General features: G+C 48.7%; 1 protein-coding gene and 1 long non-coding RNA gene across 3 annotated transcripts; one reads left to right on the top strand and one right to left on the bottom strand.

Annotated features, from left to right (window-relative positions):
- The first annotated feature begins 1437 nt into the window (after positions 1-1437).
- Positions 1438-11048, top strand: LOC122190848 (annexin B11-like). The gene is made up of 4 exons (XM_042890960.1): positions 1438-1662; positions 6729-6851; positions 8483-8526; positions 10885-11048. Exons 1-4 carry the CDS (start codon positions 1528-1530, stop codon positions 10937-10939), a joined length of 357 nt encoding a protein of 118 aa, XP_042746894.1. The 5' UTR covers positions 1438-1527; the 3' UTR covers positions 10940-11048.
- A 3496-nt stretch (positions 11049-14544) lies between these two features.
- LOC122190850 lies at positions 14545-19672 on the bottom strand. Of its 2 annotated transcripts, XR_006182228.1 has the most exons (3): positions 17905-19672; positions 16398-16868; positions 14545-15096 (listed from the first exon to the last, which is right to left on the bottom strand). It is a non-coding gene; the product is annotated as an uncharacterized LOC122190850 (long non-coding RNA). The 2 variants fall into 2 exon arrangements; XR_006182227.1 differs by having other exon boundaries at positions 16398-19672.
- Between the last annotated feature and the right edge of the window lie 4483 nt (positions 19673-24155).

The raw sequence follows: 24155 nt of genomic DNA, 5'->3' as shown, positions 1-24155 counted from the left end.
AGCACGCCCACTGCAGGGCACGTCTCATCCCACCCTCAGTCCTTGTAAGAAACACCAGGGCAAATCCGCCTGCACTAAGCACAGCCCTTCCTTCCACTGAGCAACAAAGAAACCCTTCTGCCCTTGCTCCTGACCCTTGTCCTGCCCCCGCCTGCCCTCAGAGTACAGCCGTCTTCTCTTGCGGAAGGAAAGGAAAAGGAAAAGGGAGAGGAGAAGGGAGAGGAAAAAGGGAAAGGGATTTATGAATATGTCAACCCTGTGTCATGGCAATCATAAGCCTTGTGCATGTTCTACTCCATCCTTCTCACTGCCATACACGGGGCACAGGGGAGCTGACGTTTCCGCTGTTGGGGATCCTGCTGTTGGTCCCCTGTTGGGGGAAGGAACGGGGCTGGTGGTTGCAGTCCTATGACACGGCGGTTTGTGCCACCCCGTCCTTACCCGGAGGTGGACACGGGGATGGGGGGGGGGTCTTTGGAGCTGCAGAATTGACTGCACACAAAAGTACTGAAAAACGAACGCTAAACACTGAATCATTTAACATAGAAGCAATAAAAAGAGAACTGACCGTATTCCCAACCAGCTCCACCCGAACAATCATCCCCCCTCACGGCTTCCCTCCTCGGGGCCAACACGAAGCTCACGCGGCTCCGGGAGCTCCGCACGGGGACAGAGAGATGGAAACCGGCCCTTGAGGACTGCGGCTGCGGGGCAGCAGCTCAGCACAGCGCTGCCGATGATTGGAGCCGGGCGAGAGCCGAAGGCTCTTGCTGACTCTGTGCCGGGCTCGAACGCGTCTCGATCCGTGCGATCGCTCCCTCTCTTCCGGCGCTGCCCGGCTCAGTCAGGAGCCGCTCCCGGACACCGGCCGCGTCCCGCCGCTCGCGGTCAGCCGCCGCTTCTCGCAGCCCGGCGGCGCCCCGCCGCAACAAGGACGGCTCGGTTCCGGCGGGGGACGGACAAGGCCGGCGGCGGTGCTCCCGCACCGCCTTCCCTTGACCGCCCGGCGTCCCCGAGGCACGGGGCGGGCGGCGGCGGGACGCAGGGCGGCGGAGCGCCGCGGCTCTGCCCTCGCGCCAGCGCCATCACGGCGGTCCCGCATCCGCGTCCGCCATTTGCGCAGAGCCCGCGCTCGGCCCCGCCTCCTTCGCTCTCCCGTTGGTCGGTCCGCCGAATGGGGCGGGCGCTCCGCGCGGGATCCTTTCCGTCCGCGGTCGCACCGTCATTGCGTCATCACCGCGCGCGTCCCGCATGGCCCCGGACGCTGTGCACCCGCTCCGCTTCCGGGGCCCCGGACCCTGGCTGGAGCTGCGGGAAGAGGAGGGTGGGGACGCGGGGGACCGCAGAGAGGCTGAGCCCGCGCCCTCGCCCGCCCCGCCCCGCTCCGCCCCGCCCCCCTTCCCTCCCCTCCCGTCCCCTCCCCTCCCGTCCCCTCCCCTCCCGTCTCCTCCCCTCCCCTCCCCTCCCCTCCTTGCGGGCCTCTTCCTGGGAAGAGGAAGGTGTGGGAGTCATAGGGAGGGACGCGCGATGGCAGCGTCAGTGGCAGGATCGGCTGCTTCCTCCTCCGCTCCTGACGCCGTGCGCTGGTTTCCTTTGAGAAGCACCCAGAAGCTAGAGCCCATTGTCACACCTGTGGGGTTCCACAGGACACACAGACGTGGGGTAAGTTGAGGTTGGAAACTTCTGTACAGTAAGGGTTGTTAGGCACTGCAATGCCCAGGGAGGGGGTTGAGTCACCATCCCTGAATGTGTTTAAAAACCTTTTGGATATGGTGCTCAGGGCCGTGATTTAGAGGAAGGTTGTTAATTGGAGTAGTATGGTCAGGTCGTGGTTGGACTTGGTGATCTTTAAGGTCACTTTTCCAACCTGTGTGATTCTCCAGCAGGGCCACCTGAAGTTGTGCCCGGGACCGTGTCCAGATGGGTTTGGAGATCTCCAAGAGGAGAGGCTGCAGCCTCTCTGGGTCCCTGTGCCAGTGCTGCAGTGCTTACAGTGCAGGAGTGCTCCTGATGTTTGGTGGCAGCCTCTGGTCCTGGCACTGGGCTCCACTGGATGCAGCCTGGCTCTATCCTCTCTGCCCCTCCCTGCAGGGATTGATGGCTGTGTGTGGGATTCCTCTGAGCTCCCTTTCTTCAGGCTGAGCAGCCTCCTCTGTCTCAGCCTCTTGTCACAGAAGAGGTGTTTCAGTCCCTTCACCATCTTGGTAGCCCTCCATTGGACTCCTTGCAGTATGTCTAGCCTGGGAGCCCAGACCTGGACACTGTTCTCTAGGTGCAGCCTCACAGAGCAAAAGTAATGGTGCAGAATAAATCTGCTACAAGAGAAGTCAGGAGTGGGGCTGTGATGGGAGCACGCTGCTTTATGACTGACATGGAGAACTGCTAGGAAGAAAGCCTGGTGGGCCTGAACACAGATACCAGGTGGTCCAGCTGTTTCACTGGAAACTAGATACTTAATGGGCAGCAATGTGGAGAAATGTTCTCCTTGTAGTTGTGCCCTGTGGCTTCTTTCTAATGTGCTTGGGAAGTCCCACTAGAGTAGACTGCTGCATGAGACGGAAGCCTGATACCACATCACATGTGTGGGTGGAGGTTTACTATCTCTGTTTTCACATCTTTTATGTTTGGTGGTTTTTTCTTTTCAATTCAACTCTATGTGTGCATTGGTGCAAGTCTGCCTTTGCTAAATCCTTTTCTTGTGGCCTTAGACAACAATCAAGGGGGTCTCAAGTTTCAGCACTAAGCAAGAAGTGCAGGCACTCAGGAAGGCCATGAAGGGCTTTGGTAAGCTGATCTTCCTCCACAGGTCAACTTTTTTTTTTTCCCCAGCACTGGCAATGGCTGCACCACAAATGGTGGTTTGTTAGAGGGAAGCATAGCTGCTTGCATTGCTCTGCTGCACAGCTGCCCTAAAAATAGTTGGGAAGTGGAAACAGAACTGCCCTTCATGTCCCGAAACGCAGCTGCTCTGGTGGTGTGGGTCCTGGCAGCTTTGTGTACATAGATGGATGTGTCCTGGGGCTGTTAAGAGCCGGCTGTGTAGGGGACTGGAGGTGGCACAGGAGCAGAGGGCACTTTGTTGTGCAAGCAGCCCACCTGGCTTCCATTTGTTTCTTGCACGGATGAAGATGCCATCATCGACATCTTGATCAAACTAAATGCTTCCCAACATCAGTGAGTTCTGATCACCTACAAGAGTGCTACAAGAGCGCTACAAGAGCACTCCTGGCAGGGCAGGTGGTCTGCAGAGATGCGTGAATGTGGTTGTGTCACTTGGGTGAAAAGTGAAAAACAACCCAGTCTCCATAAGAGAAAGCAGAGACTTTACCTGACCAAAGTTGTTTTGTTCCCGTTCAGTTGAGAGCAGTTGTTGATGCAAGGAGGGTTGGAGCCTGAAGAGAAGTGGTGAGCAGCTCAGTTCCTTCTGTCCTCAAAAGCTGTGCCTTCTGCCAACTCCTTTCTCCTCTCCTGGCCTTCTAGGATTTGATGGGTGACTCGAAGTCAGATCTGAGGGGAATTTTACAAGGGTGCTCATTGGGATTATGACTCCCACCACCATGTATGATGTGCATGAACTGAGGAGGGCTGTGAAGGTTTGGAAATCTTCCTTTTGTATGGCTTACGTTCTGGCCAAGGGCTTGCTGCTTTGTTATGTATGTCTTACTATGAATTCTTAAAGAAACCTGTCTGCGTGTCATGAGCAGTTGCTGCTATCTTAAATCTTGAATTGGTGATTCCCTAGGGAGAGGAATAGGTGCTGCCTGGTTGAAATTGTGGCTTCTTGCACCAATGAAGAAGTTGGTTGCATTAAGGAGAACTACGAGCTTCGTAAGTAGTGTGACAGGCCAGGCCTTGTCCTGCTGCCTGACAGTCTGTGTGTGTGTGTGTGTGTGTGTGTGCGCGCAGGCAGATGTGAAGAGGAAGGAGTCTGGGGAGCTTTCAGGTGTGACGGACTGGCCAACCTGGGTGTTGCTGTTTGTGCAGAGAGAAGCTAGACTGGAATTTCACCAGCAGCTGAACTGGTGTAAATAAAACAGGGAGGAGCATTCTGTCTGTCAGCAGGACGTGTGGCTCTCTTGCCAGTTTCTTGCTGTCTGTGCTTCTTAATTGGAGACTGCAGCACTGATGATGATGGCTGGAGCGCTGCAGTGATGCTGAGAGCCCTGGGCCCAGCTCTGTACGTAGCAGGTTATGGCTGGAAAATGTTGTGGGCAGCACCCAGGTGGTGGCCCAGCTCCTAATGGATGCTGTGTGTGTGTTCTTGCTAGAATGTGGCTCTCCCTTGAGGATGGCATCGTATCTGACACATCTTCCATGTTTTGAAGGGTCCTCGTGTCCCTCACAATGGTGAGCCAAGCTGAGGGGAAAGGAGGTGAATCTTCAGAGCTGTGGGCACAGTTCTGCACACAGTGGTGAGGAGCTCCAGGCTGGCTTTTTCTCACCCCGTGTGTCACATGGCTGCTCCTCAAGCCCAGCTTCTGCAGGGAGGGGACTCTGACTCTGGGTGTGCATGAGTGCTGTGGGCTCTTCTTTAAACATCCCAGTAAAGTGGGTTGCTGCTCATATTTAGAAGGAAGCCCAAAGCACACCTGAGCTGTGTTTCACTGTGTTTGTGAGCTACTGTTCCCTTTGAAGGACTCCATTATCCATCTCCAGCAGCTGATCCTGAATGAGGAATTCCCAGGAGTTGCTTCCAGTAGATGCTCTGGTGAACAGAGTCTTCTATCCTTGTGTCTTTGCAGGGAAACAGAGATGAAGGAATGTTTGTGGATGTGCTCAGCAGATGTTCAGGTGTGTAGTAATGTGCTTCCCAATCTATTCTTGTGCATGTGATGTGTGGTAAAGAGAAGCCAACCTGTGAAATGGGAATAATGGCTCTAGTCTTGTTTGCAGGACTCTAATGAGAGTCTCCAGACAGGCTGGCTGCTTGGCAGGGGCAGTGACATTTTGGTTGTGGGTTGCCGTGCCTGGTTGGTGCTTGTTGGAAAATACCTGTGGTCAAGTACAAGTACGGGCCAGCAGTGCTCTAGCTCTGAGGAATTAAAGATCTCCTGTATGCCCAGTCTTCTCCATGAGCCTCACTTTGTCATCCTCAGTGTGTGTCAGTGCCTGTAGGAGCAGGGGAGAAGAAATGGGGAACAGATGAGGTGCAGTTTATGTCCGTCCTCTGTACACAGAGCAGAGATCACCTGCTGAGAGGCAGCACCCCTGCACAGTGTCCTGGGTTTTTTTTCCCTTCCTTGTCTGTGTGTGTTGCTTTTGTAGGAGCTCCGTAGGTTGTTCAGTAAATGTGAACTCTTCTGAGGCAGCAGGTGTCCTGGAGAGAGCCTCATTCCATTCATTCCATTCGGGCTGTTTTGTTCCCTCCTGAGGCTGAAAGGGGCTTTAGAAACATAAGTACAAGTGGCTGCTGCTCCAGCATGGAAAGCAGAGAACATGAGGTGTGATTGCCATTGGGGTAGGGGGGAGAGGAGCTAAGAAACTTGATTGGCAGCACAAAGTAGCAGGTCTTGAAAATGGTAGTAGCTGTGGTAGGCCAATTAGCAAGTCTGTTAGCAATGAAAATGAATTCTTTCTGTGGGACAATCCTGGTTTAGCTGACAGTGCTGCAGGAATGATAGAATGCTCATGCAGTATAGTATTGTTGCAAAGTGATCCTTTGAATCTCTCTTTCTGCTATGGATTCTTCCCCCTAGTTTTTGATGGTAATGAGGCATTGCTGACAAGGACGTAACAGACAGCATTAAATCTGAGATGTCAGGAGACCTGGAAGGTGCTTTGCTGGCTGTGCGCGAGTGCTCTGCTTTTAAATGTTCTCTACAAAGGAATGAAATGATGAGAGGTGCTGTGTCTGCCCTCGAGCGGCTGTTACGTGCTTTCAGGAGGCAGTCATGGTTTGTCTTTGTGGGCACAAATCCAGGCTGGGTGGGACTTGGAGCACCCTGGTGCAGAGGGGGGTGTCCCTGAGACTGCAGGGGGGGTTGGAACTCGATGATCTTAGGGGTCCCCTCCAACCCAAACCATTCTATGATTCTGTGCTTTACAGACCCAGCCAGGTGAGAAAGCTTTGTGCTTTATGGCACAGTGTGCTTGGCCAAAGGGAGCTTTGGCAGCAGAGGTTTGCTGTCAGAAGACATGAAGGCCTTCGTGCAAATCTTGCTGTGTGCAGGCACAGAGACATCAGCTCACAGCACATCACTGACTGCATGCCTGCACTGCAGCTGCTGTTTGTTAACCTGAAGTTGCATCTTGACAGAAGAAACGCCTGCACCAAGGAAGTGCTGCAGCTTTATAAAAAACCTCCTGCTTCTACTGACCTTAATTCTCTTGTTCTTGTCTCTCCTTACAGTCAAGTGCATGTGAAACGAGCCTGCGTGCTTTGCTGAAAGACTGTTTAAATCCATGGAGGTAAACAGATTTTGGAGTAAGATTGCTTGCTTCTTTCTTGCATTTTCGTGCTCGAGTCAGCCAGCAGCATTATGGCAATCGTGAGATGGAAGCTGCAGCCAGTCAGGAAACTGGCTTTTCCAGGAAAGCTCAGGCTTTTCTGCACATCAGGGTAGTAGCCATACTCAGGAGCAAGCTGCTGCTAATGGATTGCTCCATTAATGCAAAAATGCTGTAATTAAGAGCAGCTCCTGCACAGGACTGGGCACTGAGACCTTTGTGTCTGCGGGTGATTCTCCAGCAGTTCTGTGTCGGCTGCATGTGGCTGCTTTGCTTTCCAGGGCCTGGGAACAGGCGACAGCACTCTGATCAGAGCGATGGTGTCCTGCTCTGAAATGAATCTGCTGGATATCAGAAGAGGATTCCTGACCATGTATGGGAAGTCTCTCTACTCCTTCATGAAGGTAAACTTGTCGATGTTAACACAAGAAGTGGGATTTTCTGAGTGCCTTTAAGGACTTGACATCTGTTGGGTATTTTAGAGCCTTTGAGATGAAGCAGACTTTACAAAAACATACTGAAAATGTTCCTGAATATTCCTAAATGGTCTAGGATATGAATGCTGCAAGAAGAAATCTGTCTTAAGAAGAATTTTACTTTAATAGAACTTAGAAATTATTCATATTCCTTTTTTTTTCTTAGTAACTCAGTTTGCTCTGGCCTTCTCTCTTCCTCTTCTCTAGTTTCTTTTTTTCTGCACTCTTCTCCCTCTTTTCTCTGCACCATTCCTTCCTTTCTTCCTCCATCTGCCCTTCCCTCTTTTGCTGTTCCCTCTGTTCTCCCTACCCTCTTTTTTTTTTCTCTTGTCCTTTTTAGATCTGCTCTTCTTACCTGTATCTTCTATTCTGCTCTCTTTCTTTTCCCCTCTCATTCATCACCTTTCTGTTCTTCTCCCTTACAAGCTCCTCCCTTTTTTCTTTGTTCTGCTGTCTTTTCTCTCCTCTCCTTCTTTCCTCTCCTCTTTGTGGCAAGAGAACTCCGAGCTCCCTTACTGGTGTGGCAAGAGAGGCGCAGGCTTTCTTGCTGGTGCAGAAGGAAGGACGAAAGACCTTTATTGTAGTGCTTACAACCTTTTATACCCGCACATCAACAACTGGTTACCTGCAGGAACAAGGCGCCTCATGTGTGTTTATGTCTGGCTCAAATTACTGCTGAGCTTTTTTACTCATAGCAAGATAACAACTTTCTTTATCCCACATCTTCCCCTTCTTTATTAATAGATAAAGAAGCACAGTTCAAAAACAATCCTAAAAGCAGCTAAACTAAAAGCAATACACCGAACAAACGATGTGTTCTTTGGAGTACAAACAATGGTCCATATTAACCAACCCCAACGACTCCAATTCTTATGATTCCTCAGTGACACAGTTGACAAAGTGTGTCTTGTGGGTGAGAGTCCAAACCACTGGTGAAGGCGCTGTGATCATGTTACAGCAGATGGTGAGACGGGTGGCCAGACCCCCAGACTCACATGAGCACCCCCTGGACACCGCAAGACACCTCTGGGAACATCCCCAAACCCTTCTGGATGAGTCTAGGACCACAGAGATCCACATGAGGACTCCCTGGACCCTACCAGACTCTACTGGGACATCTCCAGATCAGCCCGGGGACTCCTCAGAGCTCCTGGGCCTACAGTGGGATCTTCCAGATCCTTCCAGGGTGCCATGGGACCAGCCTGGGGACTCCCTTGAACCGGGCTGGGGGTTGCCTTGGCAGCAGGATGGGCTTCGGTGTGGAAGAATCTTCCCAGTGCTCACCTCAGAGCTCAGGCTGAAGGCAGCAGTGCGTGGGAAGAAGGGGCCTCTAGCGCATCCATGGCACTGGGGAATCTGGAGAGGATGGGAAAGCAAACGGAGAAGCAGCAGATGCTCTGCAGCACGGGGAGGGCTTAAGAGCCTGACTTTGGGCAGCAGTGTTCTGCAAACTGTTGGGAAGTAGCAGGAAATTCTGCCAGTGGTTCCCTGGGAAGCTCCTTTGGAAGCTCTGGCCATGTTCCTTGTGCTTCCTCCCATTGAATGCCTTTCTCTTCCAGATGGCATCAGCAGGACCTGTTGTGCATGAGCTTCCGTCTCTGGGGTAAGAACACTTCCTTGCCCTGCACCCCTGGCTCTGTAGTGTGGCCTCAGCTGCCTGCATGCTCTTTGCACGCCTTGTTCCTCCCATCTGTATGGTGGAAGGCAGCCCTTGGCAAAGTAAAGGAACAAAAGGGGTTGGGGGATAAGGAAGGGCACAACGCCCCAGGATCCTTCACCTCATGGCACTGGAGCTCTGAGCTGCAGGGTGGGCAGTGCTGAAGACTCGCTTTGCCTTTGCCTTCAGGAGCTCACCGGTTTGGATGGAGGGGAGAGGCAGGAGCTGAATGTGAAAACTACTCAGTTGTCAGCCAGGAAGGACCTCATTCTTGAATCAGTGTTTGATGCCCTCCAAGAGAATGAGATCCATGGATTGAAGAGAGAGGTAACGGTGCTGCTCTCCTGTTTCCCCTCAGCCCTTTCCAGCTGAGAGGAAAGCTCTGTGCCCCGGCTGCCCACCCCACACCTGGCTCTCAGGCTCAGCCTCTCTTGGATCTTGGAGCTGCTCTGCTCGCCTCACTGAGAGCTGCTGCTGGTGCTGGCTGCATAGCGCAGCTGGGATCAGGGTGCTCTGTGCAGCGCTGTGAATTCCCCCTGGGCTGGGCCCGACAGGAACCTGCTGGGCTTGGCTTGGAGGCCGGACATCGTCCCTTCCAAGAGACTTGTGGATCAGGATTCTTAGCTGGAAGGGCCGTTCTCCAGGCCAGCTGCAACTGGAGCGCTGCAGGGCCTGGCTGGCTCAGGGCGTGATCTGACTGCCTGTCCAGGCTGTTCTGGAGATGGCACGAGGCTGGCAGCAAGAGGGTCAGGCAGAGCCCAAGGTCCATCTTTGCTGTGTCTCTGGAGTCCTGTGGCTCATCGCGGCACACTTTCTGGAAGATCTTGGTGGATTTCTGGAAGGACATGGAGCCCTCCCTTAGCTCTTGGATAGGACTCCCTCGTCACACTGATCTCCTCCAGTGTTTGTGCTCACTGCTGTCTCTCCATTCCCTATTTGTTGCCAGGAAATTCTGCAGTTGACACAGTGCACCATTGAGAAAATCATGGAAAACAGTGTCTGGATGCCTAACTGGGCTCTGGAAACCATGGATATGTAGACAGACAGCTTTACTACACACAGCTTTGCGTCTGGCACTCCCCATAGCCTGCCAAGATCTGCTTTCTGTCAAAGTTATCTCATAGAGCTTTAGAATGGCTGAGCTCTGAAGGGACCGTACAGACCATCCCAGTCCAGCTCCCTGCCGTTAACAGGGCTGCCACCCTTTCCATCAGGTGCCCAGGGCCCCATCCAACCAGGAATGGGGCATCCATGGCTTCTCTGGGTGGCACATTGCAGGGCCTCACCGCCTACTGGGGATCAAGAATTTCTTCCTGACATCCCATCTAAATCTTCCCTCTCTGAGAATTTAAAAAGCCTCCGCCTGCCCTCCTAGGGCTGACCAGCTCCTTTCCCCAGGTGTCAGCAGTGAAGTCAGAGTCAGAAGTCAGCAGTGCCTCCAAAGAGTTTGCTGTCTTGGTAAGACTCTGTCTGCTGCTGCTTCTGGAGGACCTGAGGAAAAGCTTTGCCATAGAGCCCCATAAGACCCCATAGTGGTGGGAGCTCCTAGAGAGCTGCAGTGGGCTGCTGCAGAGCGCAGCATCCTGCCCAAGGGCACGGAGACCCTCAGGGTGCTTACACATCTCCAGAGGCCTCTGCTGCTCTTTGTGGCCAAGCAGCTGGGAGCAATTGCTCCATGTGCCCCGCCTCAGGTTCACCCTCCTTTGTGCTCCAATCCTGCCAGAGCCGAGGGAGGGGGCGAAGGGCTCCCAACTTTGGCCTTGGTGTGTTCTTTTTCGCATGGCCAGCCTAAGTGTGACCGCTGTCATCTTTGGTCTCTGAGGGAGTGGATGAGGACGAAGGTGAAACTCTCCTGGGGTTATTCATTTAGGACGTGGGGTATGGCCAGTGCGTGCGGCAGGCTGCCAGAGAGGAAGGCCGGGCTGCCTGCAAGTCCTGGGAGGAAAGAGTTTGCCTGTTCAGCCGGGCCTTCCTCTGCTCTCCAAAGCGGCCGACTCCTGCGGGAAAGACAGACGAGGTGACCGTCCCACCTTTGGAAGAATTATTCTTCCTGCTAGAGCAGAGAGCAGTAGCGGGAAGATGCTGTGGGAGGGAAACCATCCTCCTGTGGATGTGGAGGGACGACTGCTGGCGGGAGGGAGTGCAGCTGCCTTCCCCTATCAGCAGCGCCGTTCTGGCGTCCCACGGCAGCCCAGGGAGCAGAGCAGAGTAAGTCAGGGTTCTGCAGCGGGCAAAGGGAGCCGTGCGGATGTGCCGCGGCGCTTCCCACGCGCGTAACGAGGCCTCTCCTCTTTGTGTCAGCAGGAGGAGCCCCGCGAAGCCCTCGGCCGTGTCAGATTTGGAGGTGCGGAGCAACTGAGGAAACGCAGAACGCACCTGCGTGTGCCGAGTGGACATTCACGGCAATTTGTAAAAGACAGCGGTGATTTTTAGAAGGGAATAATTAAACTAAAAGGCTGATGACTTTCTGCCTGCGTTGAGGGATATTACTGGAGCGGCGCGTTGGGGCTGGGGAGGAGGGGCGGGGGGCAGGCGGAGCTGCAGGCCTGAGGTGAGTGAGCGCCGCGTCGCGTGGCGTCGCGCTGTGACGTCATCACCATGCGCCGCGAGGAGGTGACGGCCGTGGGGAAGTGGTGCAGGGTCTCTCGCTGCTCCGACACCAGGGGGCGGCCCCAGGGCTCCGAGCGCCGCCTTGGCTTCTACAAGTGGGTGTTTGAGGGGGAGTACCGGAACGGGGGCAGCGCTGTGTTGGCCCCGTGGAGCCTCTGTGGTGCTCAGGACCTCTGCTCGGTGGGGGGAGGTGCGCGGTGCCCCCCCCCCCCCCCATCCAGGGTACACCGCTACTCAGTGTTCTCTTACTTCCATTTCCTTACGTGAAGCATTTTAAAATGCATGTTGTCATGGGCCGGCGTGAGCTGTAGGGCCTAAAGCCACTGCCCTGCTCACACTGAGCTGGGTTTGCTGCTGGCTGGTTGCCGGGAGGTGTCTCAGCAGAAAAGCTGTGCTGGGAGGAGTTCCCAGCTCCAGCGGTGTCCCTCGGCACGGCTGTTACCAGAGAAAATGGATTCTTGTTGAGATTCCATCCCATAACTTGGTGAGGATGATGAATGTCATTACTCCCCTAGAACTCCACTGTCAGGCCCCCGCCTTCATGTCAGATATTGAAAAGCAAGGAGAGCACAAACTTCTAGAGCACAACTCGTGCCCCCTGCCCCATGGATGGCTGGGTGCAGAGCTGTTGAGGAGATGGAGAAGGGCACTTGCTGATAGAAGCCATGGCAGTCAAACACATAAACTGGATCTAGTGTTGGGCAGCTCTTCCAGCCAGCTGATGTCCAGACATTGCCCTCCTTAAGAGAGTACACTGCATGGCAGAAGAAAGCTGGGAAAATGCTTCTTCCTCATGATTTTTCACTTCTTGACACTATCTGCAGGGTTCCTGTCCAAAAGGAAAGGTATGGCTGGGTTTCTTTTGCTTGGTTGTTCTTCCTTTTTCTCATTTTTAAGGGAAGGGGCAAAGCAAGGGGAGCCCTGCTGAGGCCCCATCTGGAATACTGCGTCCAAGTTTGGAGCCCCCAGTACAGAAAAGACAAAGAGCTGTTGGAGAGTGTCCAAAGGAGGGCCACAAAGACGATCAGGGGACTGAAGCACCCTCCCTATGAAGATAGGCTGAGGGAGCTGGGCTTGTTCAGCCTGGAGAAAAGAAAGCTGCGGGGTGACCTCATTGCAGCCTTTCAGTACCTAAAGGGAGCCTACAGAGGGGAGGGGAATCAACTCTTTTAAAGGGGAGATAACAGCAGGACAAGGGGAAATGGTTTGAAGTTGAGGGAGGGAAGATTTAGGTTGGACGTCAGAGGGAAGTTCTTTACAGAGGGAGTGGTGAGGTGCTGGAACAGCTGCCCAGAGAGGCTGTGATGCCCCATCCATCCCTGGAGGTGTTCAAGGCCAGGTTGGATGGGGCCCTGGGCAGCCTGGGCTGGTACTGAATGTGGAGGTTGGTGGTCCTGCATGTGGCAGGGGGTTTGGAGCTTCGTGATCCTTGAGGTCCCTTCCAACCCGGGCCATTCTGTGATTCTGTGATATTGGTCCCTTGTGACCTCGATAACCTCTTGGATTCTGCACTCACTGCTGACAGCCCGGGCTAATGATGTGCACATGGCTTAGGCTGTATTTTCCCTTAGTGATAATTAATCTCTCAGCACTCTAATCATCTATCTCTGGCAAGATCTGGAACCTCTCTGCAAACCTTGGCTGCCCGTTCCCACCAATGTTTCTCCGTTTCTCTCCTCAGAAGCAGCATGGCGCAGTTCCCCGTGTTTGGGAGCAGCAGCCAGCAGGCTGCCAGAGATCCAACAGTGCCTTGCAGTGCCTTGCAATGTGTCACCGTTAATCCCACCTGAGCCTTGCCAATGTGCCACCTTTAAATGCATAAGAGTTGTGGAATGTGACAGCATTAAACCCAGCAAAGCTGTGAACTGTGCCAGCAGTAAACCCAGCAGATCTGTGCAAGTGAGTGACCATGAAATCCTACAGAGCTGTGCAATTTGTTGTAATAATACCCAGCAGATCTCTGCCAGGAAAGCCAGCAAAGCTATGCCACCATTAAATCCAGCAGAGCTGTGAGACCATAAAACCCAGCAGAGCTGTGCAATGTTGCATCATTAAACCCAGAGGAGCTGTTCAAATGTGTCACCATTAAACCCAGCAGAGCAGTGCAATGTGCCACAATATTAACCTGCAGAGCTCTGACAATGTGCCGCCATTAAAACCAGCAGAACTGTGCCAGTGTGTCACAATTAAACCCATCAGACCTGTGATACCATAAATCCCAGCAGGGCTGTGCCAGTGTGCCACCATTAAAGCCAGCAGACATGGACAATGTGACACCATTAAACACAGCAGAGATGTGCAAGCATTAAACACAGGAAATCTGTGCAATGTGTCAGCATTAAACGCAGAGCTGTGCCAATGTGCCACCATTCAACCCAGGAGAGCTGTGCCAGAATTTAACCCAGAAGAGTGGTGCCAGTGTTTCACCATGAAACCCTTCAGAACTGTCCCAATGTTCCACCATGAAACTGAGCAGAGCTGTGACACCATTAAATCCAGCCGAGCAGTGCCAATGTGTCACCATTAAAACCAGGAGAGATGTGCAATGTGCCACATTAAACCCCACAGAGCTGTGCCAATGTTACACAGTTAAACCCAGCAGAGCTGTGTCACCGTTAAACCAAGCAGAGCTGTGCAATGCACCACCATGAAACTCAGCAGAGCTGTGCCACCATGAAACCCAGCAGAGCTATGCAAATATGCCATTAAACTCAGCAGATCTGTGCCAATGTGTCACCATTAAACCCAGATGAGCTGTTCAATGTGTCAACATTAAAGCTATCAAAGGCGTGCCAATTTATCACCATAAAACCCTGCAGCGCTTTGCCAGTGTGCCACCATTAAGCCCAGCAGAACTGTGTCACCATAAAGCACATCAGAGCTGTGCCATCCTTAAAATCATCAGAGCTGTTCCACCATTAAACCCTAGACTGCTGTGCCACCATTGAACAAACCAGAGATGTGTAATGTGCCACAACTAAACCCAGCATAGCTGTTCCACCACTAAACCCAGAAGGCCTGGGTCACCATAAGCCCAGGAGAGATATGCAATGTGCCACCATTAAACCCAGCAGAGCTGTGCAATGTGACACCTTTAATCCCAGCAGAGTGTGCCAGTTGCAACCATTAAACTCAGCACCTAGCACAGCTGGGTTGATGATAATACTCACATCTGTGTAAAATCAGAATTTAACCCAAAAAGTCCAGCATTTGGGTCCTATTCTGGAAGAGAAGGTTTTTGTATTGAGAGACAGACAACTGCTGTGCATCTAATTTCCAAACCTTGCCTTCCATTCCTTTGTTCATGACGGTGCTTCATGCACACAGGCAAAAGAAGGAAAACAACATAACCTGTTTACTGAATGTAGTAGTTCTTTTAGGCTGAATGCAAGCATGGCACATTTTTATGAGATACTTGTAAAAATTTATTTCCAAATAGCAGCAGCGAGAAGTGGTTTCCAGCACTTCTACTGAAGCCCTGAGAACCGACATTTTACTGAACAGTAAGAGTAGGAGCCAGCTGGGGTCTGTTGAAATAAACTCTTCCTTCCTTGATGTATTTCAACAACTCCAGTTTTGTTACAAGTGTCTTCAAGATGGTATTGTTCCTCTTTTTGCTGTGGTTTTTTTTGTTTTTTTTTTTTTTGTTTTGTTTTGTTTTGTTTTGTTTTCCCCCCAGGACTTCAGTTTTCCATGCTAGTGGTCCAGAACCTAACAGTGTGCAGAAGATAGGTTGAAGTGGATCATCTCTGTTGAGCACGTACTCCCTTCAGAAGGAAAAAGAGACTCAAAGCTTTTGAGTTCCTCATATTTCTAGCAGAAGGAGGTTTCCCTGGATGTTATCTTTTGTTTTAACACGTGAAGGGCTGATGGAATCAATTATAGCTTTTTCTTCTCTTTTCAGACCTGAAATAAGAAAGCACAAAATCAGCAGCAGGTTTTGCCTAGTGTTTTGCAACATACATCACTCAATTAAGATTACAATTAGTTCAGCAGTGCAGGAGAGAAGGTGAGTTCTGGCTCATCATAAATATGCATGAAGAGTGCCCATATCAATGGGAATGCAGACAGGGCTAGGCTCTGGGGGTTATATTCTCATTACATTACTTGTCCATACAATGTGTATGGAACTGCTGAGTCACGGCCTGAACCTCTGATGGATTACCTGAGGTGAGCCGTGAGTCAGCCAGAGGAGTACAGGTGAAGGCAATTCACCTGTGCTGCCTGGCTCCACCCCTCCTAGACCTATTGAAGAGCTGGCTACCAGTGGGGAAGGAGCTCTTCTGGAGCCTCTCTACCTTCACCATTTTTGGATCCTGTCCGATAGCTTTTTGTCTTTCTCATATTGTGGCTCCCACAGTGCTTGAGGTGAGGCTGCACTAATGCTGAGAGGGGAACAATCCCTCACCTGGATAGCAGTGTTTGGAGAGAAGAAATGCACTTAATGCTTCACAGTGCCTAACTCAACTGAAATGCCTGCAGAGGCCATATCTACAGGCACAACTAAACTAGTCCCAAGTTGCTGCATCTCACGCCAGCATCCAAAGTGGCGCCTGGATGGCTCAGGAACATCAGCACAAGGAAGGACAATTCAGCTTTGTATTTCCCCTCTGGTGTCATTACAGCTTCAGAGAACCACAGAATTCAGTTCTCGGAGTGTATTTCTCTCTGTTCAGGCTAACTTCACACACTTCCTCTTGTAAGACATAGGGACACAGTATGCACTGGCAGCTCTGAGGGTAAAAGGCTTTGTTAGGATTGCCACCACATCTTCCTGTAGATATCAACCTTTTCTTCAAGCTCTTCTATAGTGTATAGTTCATCAGTGTAAATTTCTCAGGATGCATCTAACTTTTAAATGAGAATAACTTCATATCTTAAAAGTTTTAGGTTCTTCATTATCGGTTAGGACAATTTACAGCGAGACTGGCCACATTTTGAATTTCTGAGACAACATGGTATGAACTTGATTGAGACAGAAAAAGGAAAAAAAAAATTGAGAGGAGTGTTACCAGGTAGTTCCATATATAGTGAACATAAGTCAATTCTAATATATTTTCTAGCTGTCTTGTTCAATCCCTCATTTATTTCAGTCTTGAATCCCTAAATATCATCTGTCCTATGGGAGAGCTATTACAGGCACTCGTTTATAGTAATGACATCTGTTTCACAGAGCTATCAAGCCCCCAACAGCACCAGACACTTACAGCTTTGGAACTGGAAGTTGCCCCATTGCACTTTATCACAGACCACGTGAGATTCTGTGTATCCATTCTTTTTGGAAGCATCTCTCCAGTGTCAGAGCAGGAGCTCACTCTGCTCTTCCTTGCAGTTTAGATGCTAGACACCTTATCTTGCAGAACCCTTCCTCCAACCTTTTCTGGGCTCATACCAGTCTCACAACATCATGAAGAGGAAAGAACGCACTCTGCTTTTTGGAAGAAGCTGCATAAACATATGACAAAACTCCACATTGGGAGCATTCTGAAGAAAAAAAATAAAAAGACATTTAAAAAGAAAAGACACGGATAGGTTTGACCTTGATATTGGTTCTACCTGTTCCTATCAGAACAGTTCTGGGCATCGAGAAATGCTGCTGAATATCTGTACGTGACACTTTGAGCACCATTTCCAATTTTTTTTGCAGCAAGTTGGTCAAAATTTTTCTTCCCAAGTCACTGTGAAGAGACAAAGCAAAATCAGCTGGGACACCAGTGACACTGGGGGAGGCAACATGATAGAACTTACTTCTCCATTAAAACAAAGCAGCTGCTGCTTTGATAATATTCCAGTGTGCTCTCACGGGGCTGAAAGGGAGCAACGGCTGAAGCCAGTTGCAACAAGAGAAGTCCATGTTACACTGACCTCATAAGTCCAATACAAAATCTACACTGCTACCCCCACAGAAGAGCAGTTCACTATAACCCTAGGAACCATCTCTAGAGACATACATATGGTAGACACAGTTTTGGGAGAGGTGCCCTGGGTTTAACACCAGTAAGAGCACCACCAGAGCAGAAGATGACCTACTGTCAACCCCTCCTACATGAGCAAAATACAAGCCATGCTTATGACCTGAGAGGGAATTGTTACTGAGCCTAGCCCATAGAGAAATCCCTGCACTGCCCAGTTGGGTGTAATAGCTCAAAGAAGCCACTGCAGCCTCTTGGAGCAGTTTTCTTGTAAAAGACAGCTGTAAATATTAGAAGAAAAATAACAAAATTCTGTAATTTAAAAAAAATTGTGATCTAAGTGGCAGTATTGCTATCAAGCTGATTTAATTTCATTAGAGGTGATTTAGATATGATGCATTGTCTTAACAAAAATGATTTGGGGTCTGCAAGCACCAGTATAATGTATGTAAGTGGCAGTACGTGTCTGTATTTGCCAGTACAGGCAAAGTCTTGAATACGGGTGACCTCACTGTGCAGTGGTACAATTTGTGTGCAACTGCTTTCAAGACTAGTGACTCCAGACGTAATACTAAGCAAACTTGTCTCTGTCCCTTTTGGTTGACTCCTAAATGTGTATTTAATTGCCAAAACTGTTGTTAACTCTGTACTGCCAACAGAGATGCAAAAGGCATGCGTGATACATTAGAACCATCAGCCTGCCTGTACATCTTCTTCATCCTACGCTGAGAGCCATGCGGGCACTGCTCTTTTTTATTTCCTGACCACAGCCCGTTTCACTGGTTCCAGTGCCATCACCTACCTGCTTGAAAGCATTTGTTATCCCCTTCTCAGCCACCATTTTCCATTTTCTATGGCAATCAAAATCTACTGACTTCTGTGTAGGCACAGGAGATGTTGGGCAGGCTCACACCTTTTTTCTTCTTCCCCATGGAGATTCAGTCTCTATGTTAACATAACAAGGAAAGATTTTCATCTTATTGCTTGGTCCCTTTGAATGTTGGCCGATGGGATATTCAATGTGAGCCAGCAGGGTGCGCAAAGACACAGTGGGCTAAGACAAAATTGCATTGAAATCCTAAATTTTTCTGAGGGCAGGACTGAGGGAAGCAGTCGGATCCAACCCAGTGACTGAACTGAGAACATAATTTGCTGTCTCCTGTTGGATTTCATATTCTGTCTCAGGCACAGTCCCTGTGCTGGGTTGCTTGTGAATGTGCTCAGAGTAGCTGCAGCTCCATGAACATCAATGCATGTTGCATGTTTACCATATAAGCTTGAGGATAAATGGGATAGAATTACTGAATATTAGTAATGGCTTTATAGACATCAGAGGTACACAAGGTGTTAGTAAACATATTAATTATTGGTTTAAAAAGACAAAGGAATAAAATTAAAAATCAAAATGCTTAGTTGTTCATATGCACACAGTTTGTAGGTGGGGGGACATTTTGTAATAGAAATAATTCTCTGGCTCCATCCTTGGACTGGTTTTATCCATGTCCAGTTGATTTTTTCCTGAAGAAAGCAAACTGGCCTAAAATTCTAAGTAATCCACAGCACTTGTAGGGATGCAAATGACGTCGTTTCAGATCCTACTCCTACAGATATGACTCAGTGCACTGAAAGGAAGCAGTGTTGCAAGGAAGGCAAAGATAAGTGGAATCACTTTTTAATTAGAAGTATAGTGGAGTTTATTGGTCGGTCACCTGTGCTCAGCTGTCAGGGATGCCAAGCAGCTGAGCACGCGCCTTGTAAGCTGCCAGTGGCTGATCAGAGTAGGTTTTGAAATACTAATTACCCACTCTCACAGAAATGTTTCAGACAAAGGCATAGCTGCTTTATTGATGGTGATTTTTGCGCGTAAGGATGAACACTCTGGTTTGTTCTTTTCATTTTTCCAGGTAAATGTAATATCATGTTTCCATAAAACTCTTTTAGGAAACAGTGCCATTTGCTATTAAAGCTTGCATAATGAAAAGATCTGTCAGGGATCTAATTTGTTGCGAGTCATTTATTTGCCATGTAGTGGCAAGATCCAAGAGACTCTGCTGCTCACACTTAACACCAGGCTGCCCCTGCTTCCCGCTGTGTCCCCCTGTGCTGGGGCTCGTGGAGCCAGTAAACCGTGTGTTCCTTCCTTCTGCAAATACCCAGTGTGAGGAGACAGGGGCAGCAGCCTACACAGTTAGAGCAAGTTGCTTGGTTTCAGAAACTCTCATGTTATTTGATTAGCTTCAATTCCAATCATATTCTATTCTATTATCTCACATACAGCTGCTATATTTAGTAAACTCAGTTTTTTCCTGTAGCTCATTGCTGATGTTTTCCTATGCAGTCTCTCTACCTTTTCCCTTTCTCTCCCTGCACTTCCCAGGGCATGGAACTGTGGGTCTCTTTGCTCCCTTGTCACAGACACAAGGCCGAACCAGGCTGAACCTTGTGCTGTATATAGTGCATGCCTCTGGGGCCAGGACCACATCCATCAGCCCAGGAAACAGAGCTGCTCTCCTCACCAGTAATAGCAGCCGGAGGAATCACAGAATCACAGAATGTCCAGGGTTGGAAGGGACCTCAAGCTTCATGAATCTCCAAACCCCCTGCCACATGCAGGGCCACCAACCACCACATTTAATACCAGAGCAGGCTGCGCAGGGCCCCATCCAACCTGGCCTTGAACACCTCCAGGGACGGGGCATGCACAGCCTCTCTGGAAGAAAGTGGCTTATTATTCCACATTTATGCACACTTAGTAGATAAGATGAAATACTTAAGAAGTACCAAAATTGTAACTTTTGTATTACAGACTATTCTGTTTTGCCAAGAGGCCCTCAGCAAAAGAACAACTTAAGGGGCCTCTGACAGGAGGTCAAACTGTCCCTCTTTTGGTTTAGGAGGAATGCAAGTGATGCTCCCCTACCTTTTTCCTTCCAACTTATCTCTATCCCAGGACAGCAGGTGTCCAGGAATAATGGCCTAGTGCTGAATGAGCAAATGTGAGAAGTTAATTAGCAATATACGCTTAGCTAGCAACAGTTCTTTAGCCAGTATCTGTATGTTTAGTGGAATGTTGGGAAAATTGTGAGCCTGCAGTACTCAGCCAATGGGGAACCAGGGCAGGGAGAGAGAAGCGTTGGCTGATAGGGAATAAAAGACATGAAGGCTGTTCTGATTGTTCTGATGGCTGTAACACCTTTCCCACAATGTAATCTGCCAGTTAGTGGTGGTTTTTAGAGGTAGTAGCTCAGATACGATCAGTAAGGAACTTCATTTTCAGATTGGCAGACTTTTTAGGAGCTCCTATCTCCTTAGTTCACTTGACAACTGGTGTCTTTAAAGAACTGGAAACAGCACTTATGTACTATCCTGTTGCAGGGACTTCAGAAGCTTGCTTCCTGTGACAAACCTAACTGCAGCTTTTCCATGTTTGATTATGGATTGGGGATTATTGCCAAGCCTTGTAGGGGTATGAAAGAACAACAAAGGAATAAATGTTCCAAGAATTGTTATGGGCTGTGGATATATCCAATTCTGCTTACTAATTAAAAAAAAAAAAAAAAAAAAGAAAAAAAAATTCTATGCTTTGTGGAAAGCAGCATCTTCTCTTAAAATCTTATCTGTCTTAGGAAAAAACACCTTTGTTTCTCAGCTTTGGTGCTGTGCTGTTCTTGATCTGCTTTGTGAATTAACATGACAATTTTCTAATGACAGCTCTCTCCCACAATCACTGCAGTGAACATCTCCTGCATGCAACACAGGAATCTTCCTGAATGACATTTCTGTATTTGCAGATTTCCAGAAGAGTGCAATGGAACCAGCAACAGGTTTTGCAAGAATGAGACTTCTTTATTTCTTTGATCCGTATTCCAATACTATTATTGTGTAAATAAGTATGAAGCTTGAATTTTGCCAAGTTTTGAACTTTGAATGGACTTTGGCCTGTTTAAAGAAAGAATGTTCCTGAGCCTTTTCAGCATCGCCAATCATCTGGCTTGCCTGGGTGGCATTAGTTGAAGAGTCATTGTCTTGGTCTGAAGATAACGTGTATAATGTCCTTACTATATATGAGTAACAAAGCTTCTTTGTAATATATGACTAAAACATAAAATAAGAAAACGTAACACTAGTGGGAATTTGGACCTTGCTTTTGTGACATGAATGCATCAGTGTCTGATTCAAGGGAAGCGGCTGCAATTTTTAAGGAGTTCTCCAGGTGTTTGTCAGAGGTTTTTGGTGAAATATTGCTCTTCCTGTGATTCATCTTTGAAAACAGTGTTCACAAATGCACCTACTGACAAAAAGTAATGACAATAATAAAGCAATAATGACAATAATGATTGTGAAGCAAGGTATATTTTTCTGTTTTAAGACAGGTGTTATTAAGGAGACATAATTGAATATTTATTTTTGTTGAATGTCTAATTGTGAAGCTACATATTCAATTTGAAAATTTGCACCTAATGTAGTCATGTAGACATAAAATAAAAGCGAGACTCTTTTTAATTATTTTAAGTCTTGAAGGCTATTCTCAAATTTGTTTATCAGTAATGAATGCAAGGGTTTATATTTTTCACTGCTCACAGGACTCTGTTTAGCCAGCATATCAAAACACACGAAATCATTTTCCATAAGTTGAGCTTGCCATAATTTGAGTTTCATTACCTTTGTTTTTTCATTTTGTTATGTTTTGAAGCATAGCACAGATCAGATGATTTCATCTAGAAGATGCATGTTCAAATCATTTCAATGAGCTGTCAAATCCACCAATAAATCTAGCTATGAAAGCCATGTCTCATCTTCACCTTTAGGAACAGTATTTCTTTATGATTCCATAAATGACTTGATTTCACTTCGCAAATCATCACATCTTAGCATTTTATCCCAACTTAGCCACCTTCCTTCAGAAAAGTAAATTGCATTCTACATATATGTACACACGGCGAAGTCCAAACCGCTGCTTTCCGATGTGCAGAGAAGAGCCCGCAACTCGGAGAACAGCTGCTGGATTTAGTCGCCCTTTCTCGGCTATCGAGAACACGAGACTGCGGCTGGAGGCTGAAAGCGGCATCCAGGGAGAAGCGCGATTTCTCAGGCAGCAACGGCAAACGCTCCGGAACAGTTCACCACAAGCACCGTTTTCCACCCATGAGAGCGAAGCAGTGCCGTTCCGATGCCGAGATCGTCCAAATTCGGCCTGCTGCGGTTCCTCCGAGAGGGGTTTTTTTCTCCGTGGTCCAGAAAGGATCACTCCTGACTTTTTTGAATGTGCTCCCTGAGAGCACAACGTCTGTGGCCCCTCGAATCTCCAGTTGCCTCTTTAGAGAGGGTTTTCCCTTCTACCGTTGTTGTCACAGAATGCAGAAGTGGAGCCACGTAGAACCACACTACAACAACGAATTGTTGCTCGAAATTCTCTAGTGTATGTGTGTATGCTCCTCTCGTGTATGTGGCACATTCCCCAGGAAATACCAGCTTATTTAAAAAATTACGGCCTTTTTTCCCCAAATACCAGCTTCACATTAATAGACGACAGTTTCCAACAATGGTGAAACATTGGCACCGCTCTGCTGGGTTTAATGGTAGCACAGCTCTTCTGGGTTTCGTGGTGATATATTGGCACAGCTCTGCTAGGTTTAATGGTGGAATATTGCACAGTTCTGCTGGCTTTAATAATGCCCTGTCCTCTCCACCTTCCGCTTTGCAAGTCATGCTGTTTACAGCAGAAGTCTCCATCTGCAGCTCACTCTCTCACACCAAGTTCTGCTCGCAGGGAAACGGTGGGAGGGGGGGGGGGGTTGCTCTCACACCAGCACAGATTAATTCACTTTCTCTTCAGCCCTTTTTCCTTTGCCGTACCCTCAGTTACACTTCCACATACCCTCCATTCTACTTCTGTATAACATTAACAATTACCTTTCTTATACCATCAAAACAGTTTGTCCTTTCCTTTCAAAATCCAAAAATCAAACCATACAATTCTTCAAATTCCACATACACCCAGCACTTGGTCTCTCCTGATTAGGGTACTCAATTAGAAAACTGGTCCCATTATTCCATTTATGTTCCTAGTCTCTTTTTTAATATTCCCCCTGACCCTGCTGCAACATCCCTCCAATGTGCCAACATACATCTGAGAGGTGTTGTGTTTGTTTTTTTGTTTGTTTGTTTGGTTTTTTTTTTTTTTTTTTTTTTTTTTCTGGTGTGAGAGCAACCCCCTTACACTAACTAACTAACTAAATAAAAAAGAATTGAAAGCAAATGCTGTAGTTTGGAATAAGATTTGAGGGTAAGCAATAGAACAGTTGCATGTATTCAGTAAGTGGTGAACAATCCATACACTTAATTAACCACGTTAAGGAATTAGTAAGTGGAGTTTACCTTCTGGACTTGAAGGATGTCTTTTCTGCCTGGTTTGGCCAAAGGAAGCCTAAGGTTATTTGCCTATGAATAGAAAAGCCCCAGTATGGGGAGAAAAGACTCAGTTAATCTGAACAGTGTTACCCAGGATTATGAGAACAGCTCAATGACTTTTGAGAGCTGGTCAACTCATGAACCCGAGACTTGGGTTCCTCCATCCCTGAGTGGAACCTTACTGCAGTACGTGGACGTCACAGAAACCAAGAGGACTGTGTGCAATGGAGTGTGAGTTTGCTGAATTTCTTGTTTAAATGATTATCAAGTTTCTCAACAGAAAGACATATCTGGGATATGAGATTACAGCTGGACTTCAAACCTTAAGGACCATCAGGAAAGAAGCCACCTGCCAACCCCCTGAGTCACAAACTGCCAAAGAACTCCATCGGAATGACAGGATGGTGCCAACCATGGGTACACAGCTACGGACTGTTGGTAAAGCCCAAATATTAAAAAAATGGAGAGGCAAGGTGGGCATTCCCTAAACTGAAATAAAAACTCATGAAGGCCCTCTGCTTTGGGGCTGCCAGAAATGCTCACATACTGAAACAAGGAACGGCCTTGGGAGTCCTTGCCCAGAACCTTGGGCAGTGGCACGCTTCTCCGAACACCTTGATGAAGTGAATAAGGGGTGGCTGG

This window comes from Lagopus leucura, unplaced genomic scaffold (genome assembly GCF_019238085.1).
Source record: "Lagopus leucura isolate 7727_CA_CO unplaced genomic scaffold, USGS_WTPT01 35130-0_obj-0_obj, whole genome shotgun sequence".
In the NCBI taxonomy this organism is placed as follows: Eukaryota; Metazoa; Chordata; class Aves; order Galliformes; family Phasianidae; genus Lagopus; species Lagopus leucura.
The sequence above is the reverse complement of the archived record's forward strand: the minus strand, read 5'-3'. Positions and strand labels throughout refer to the sequence as shown.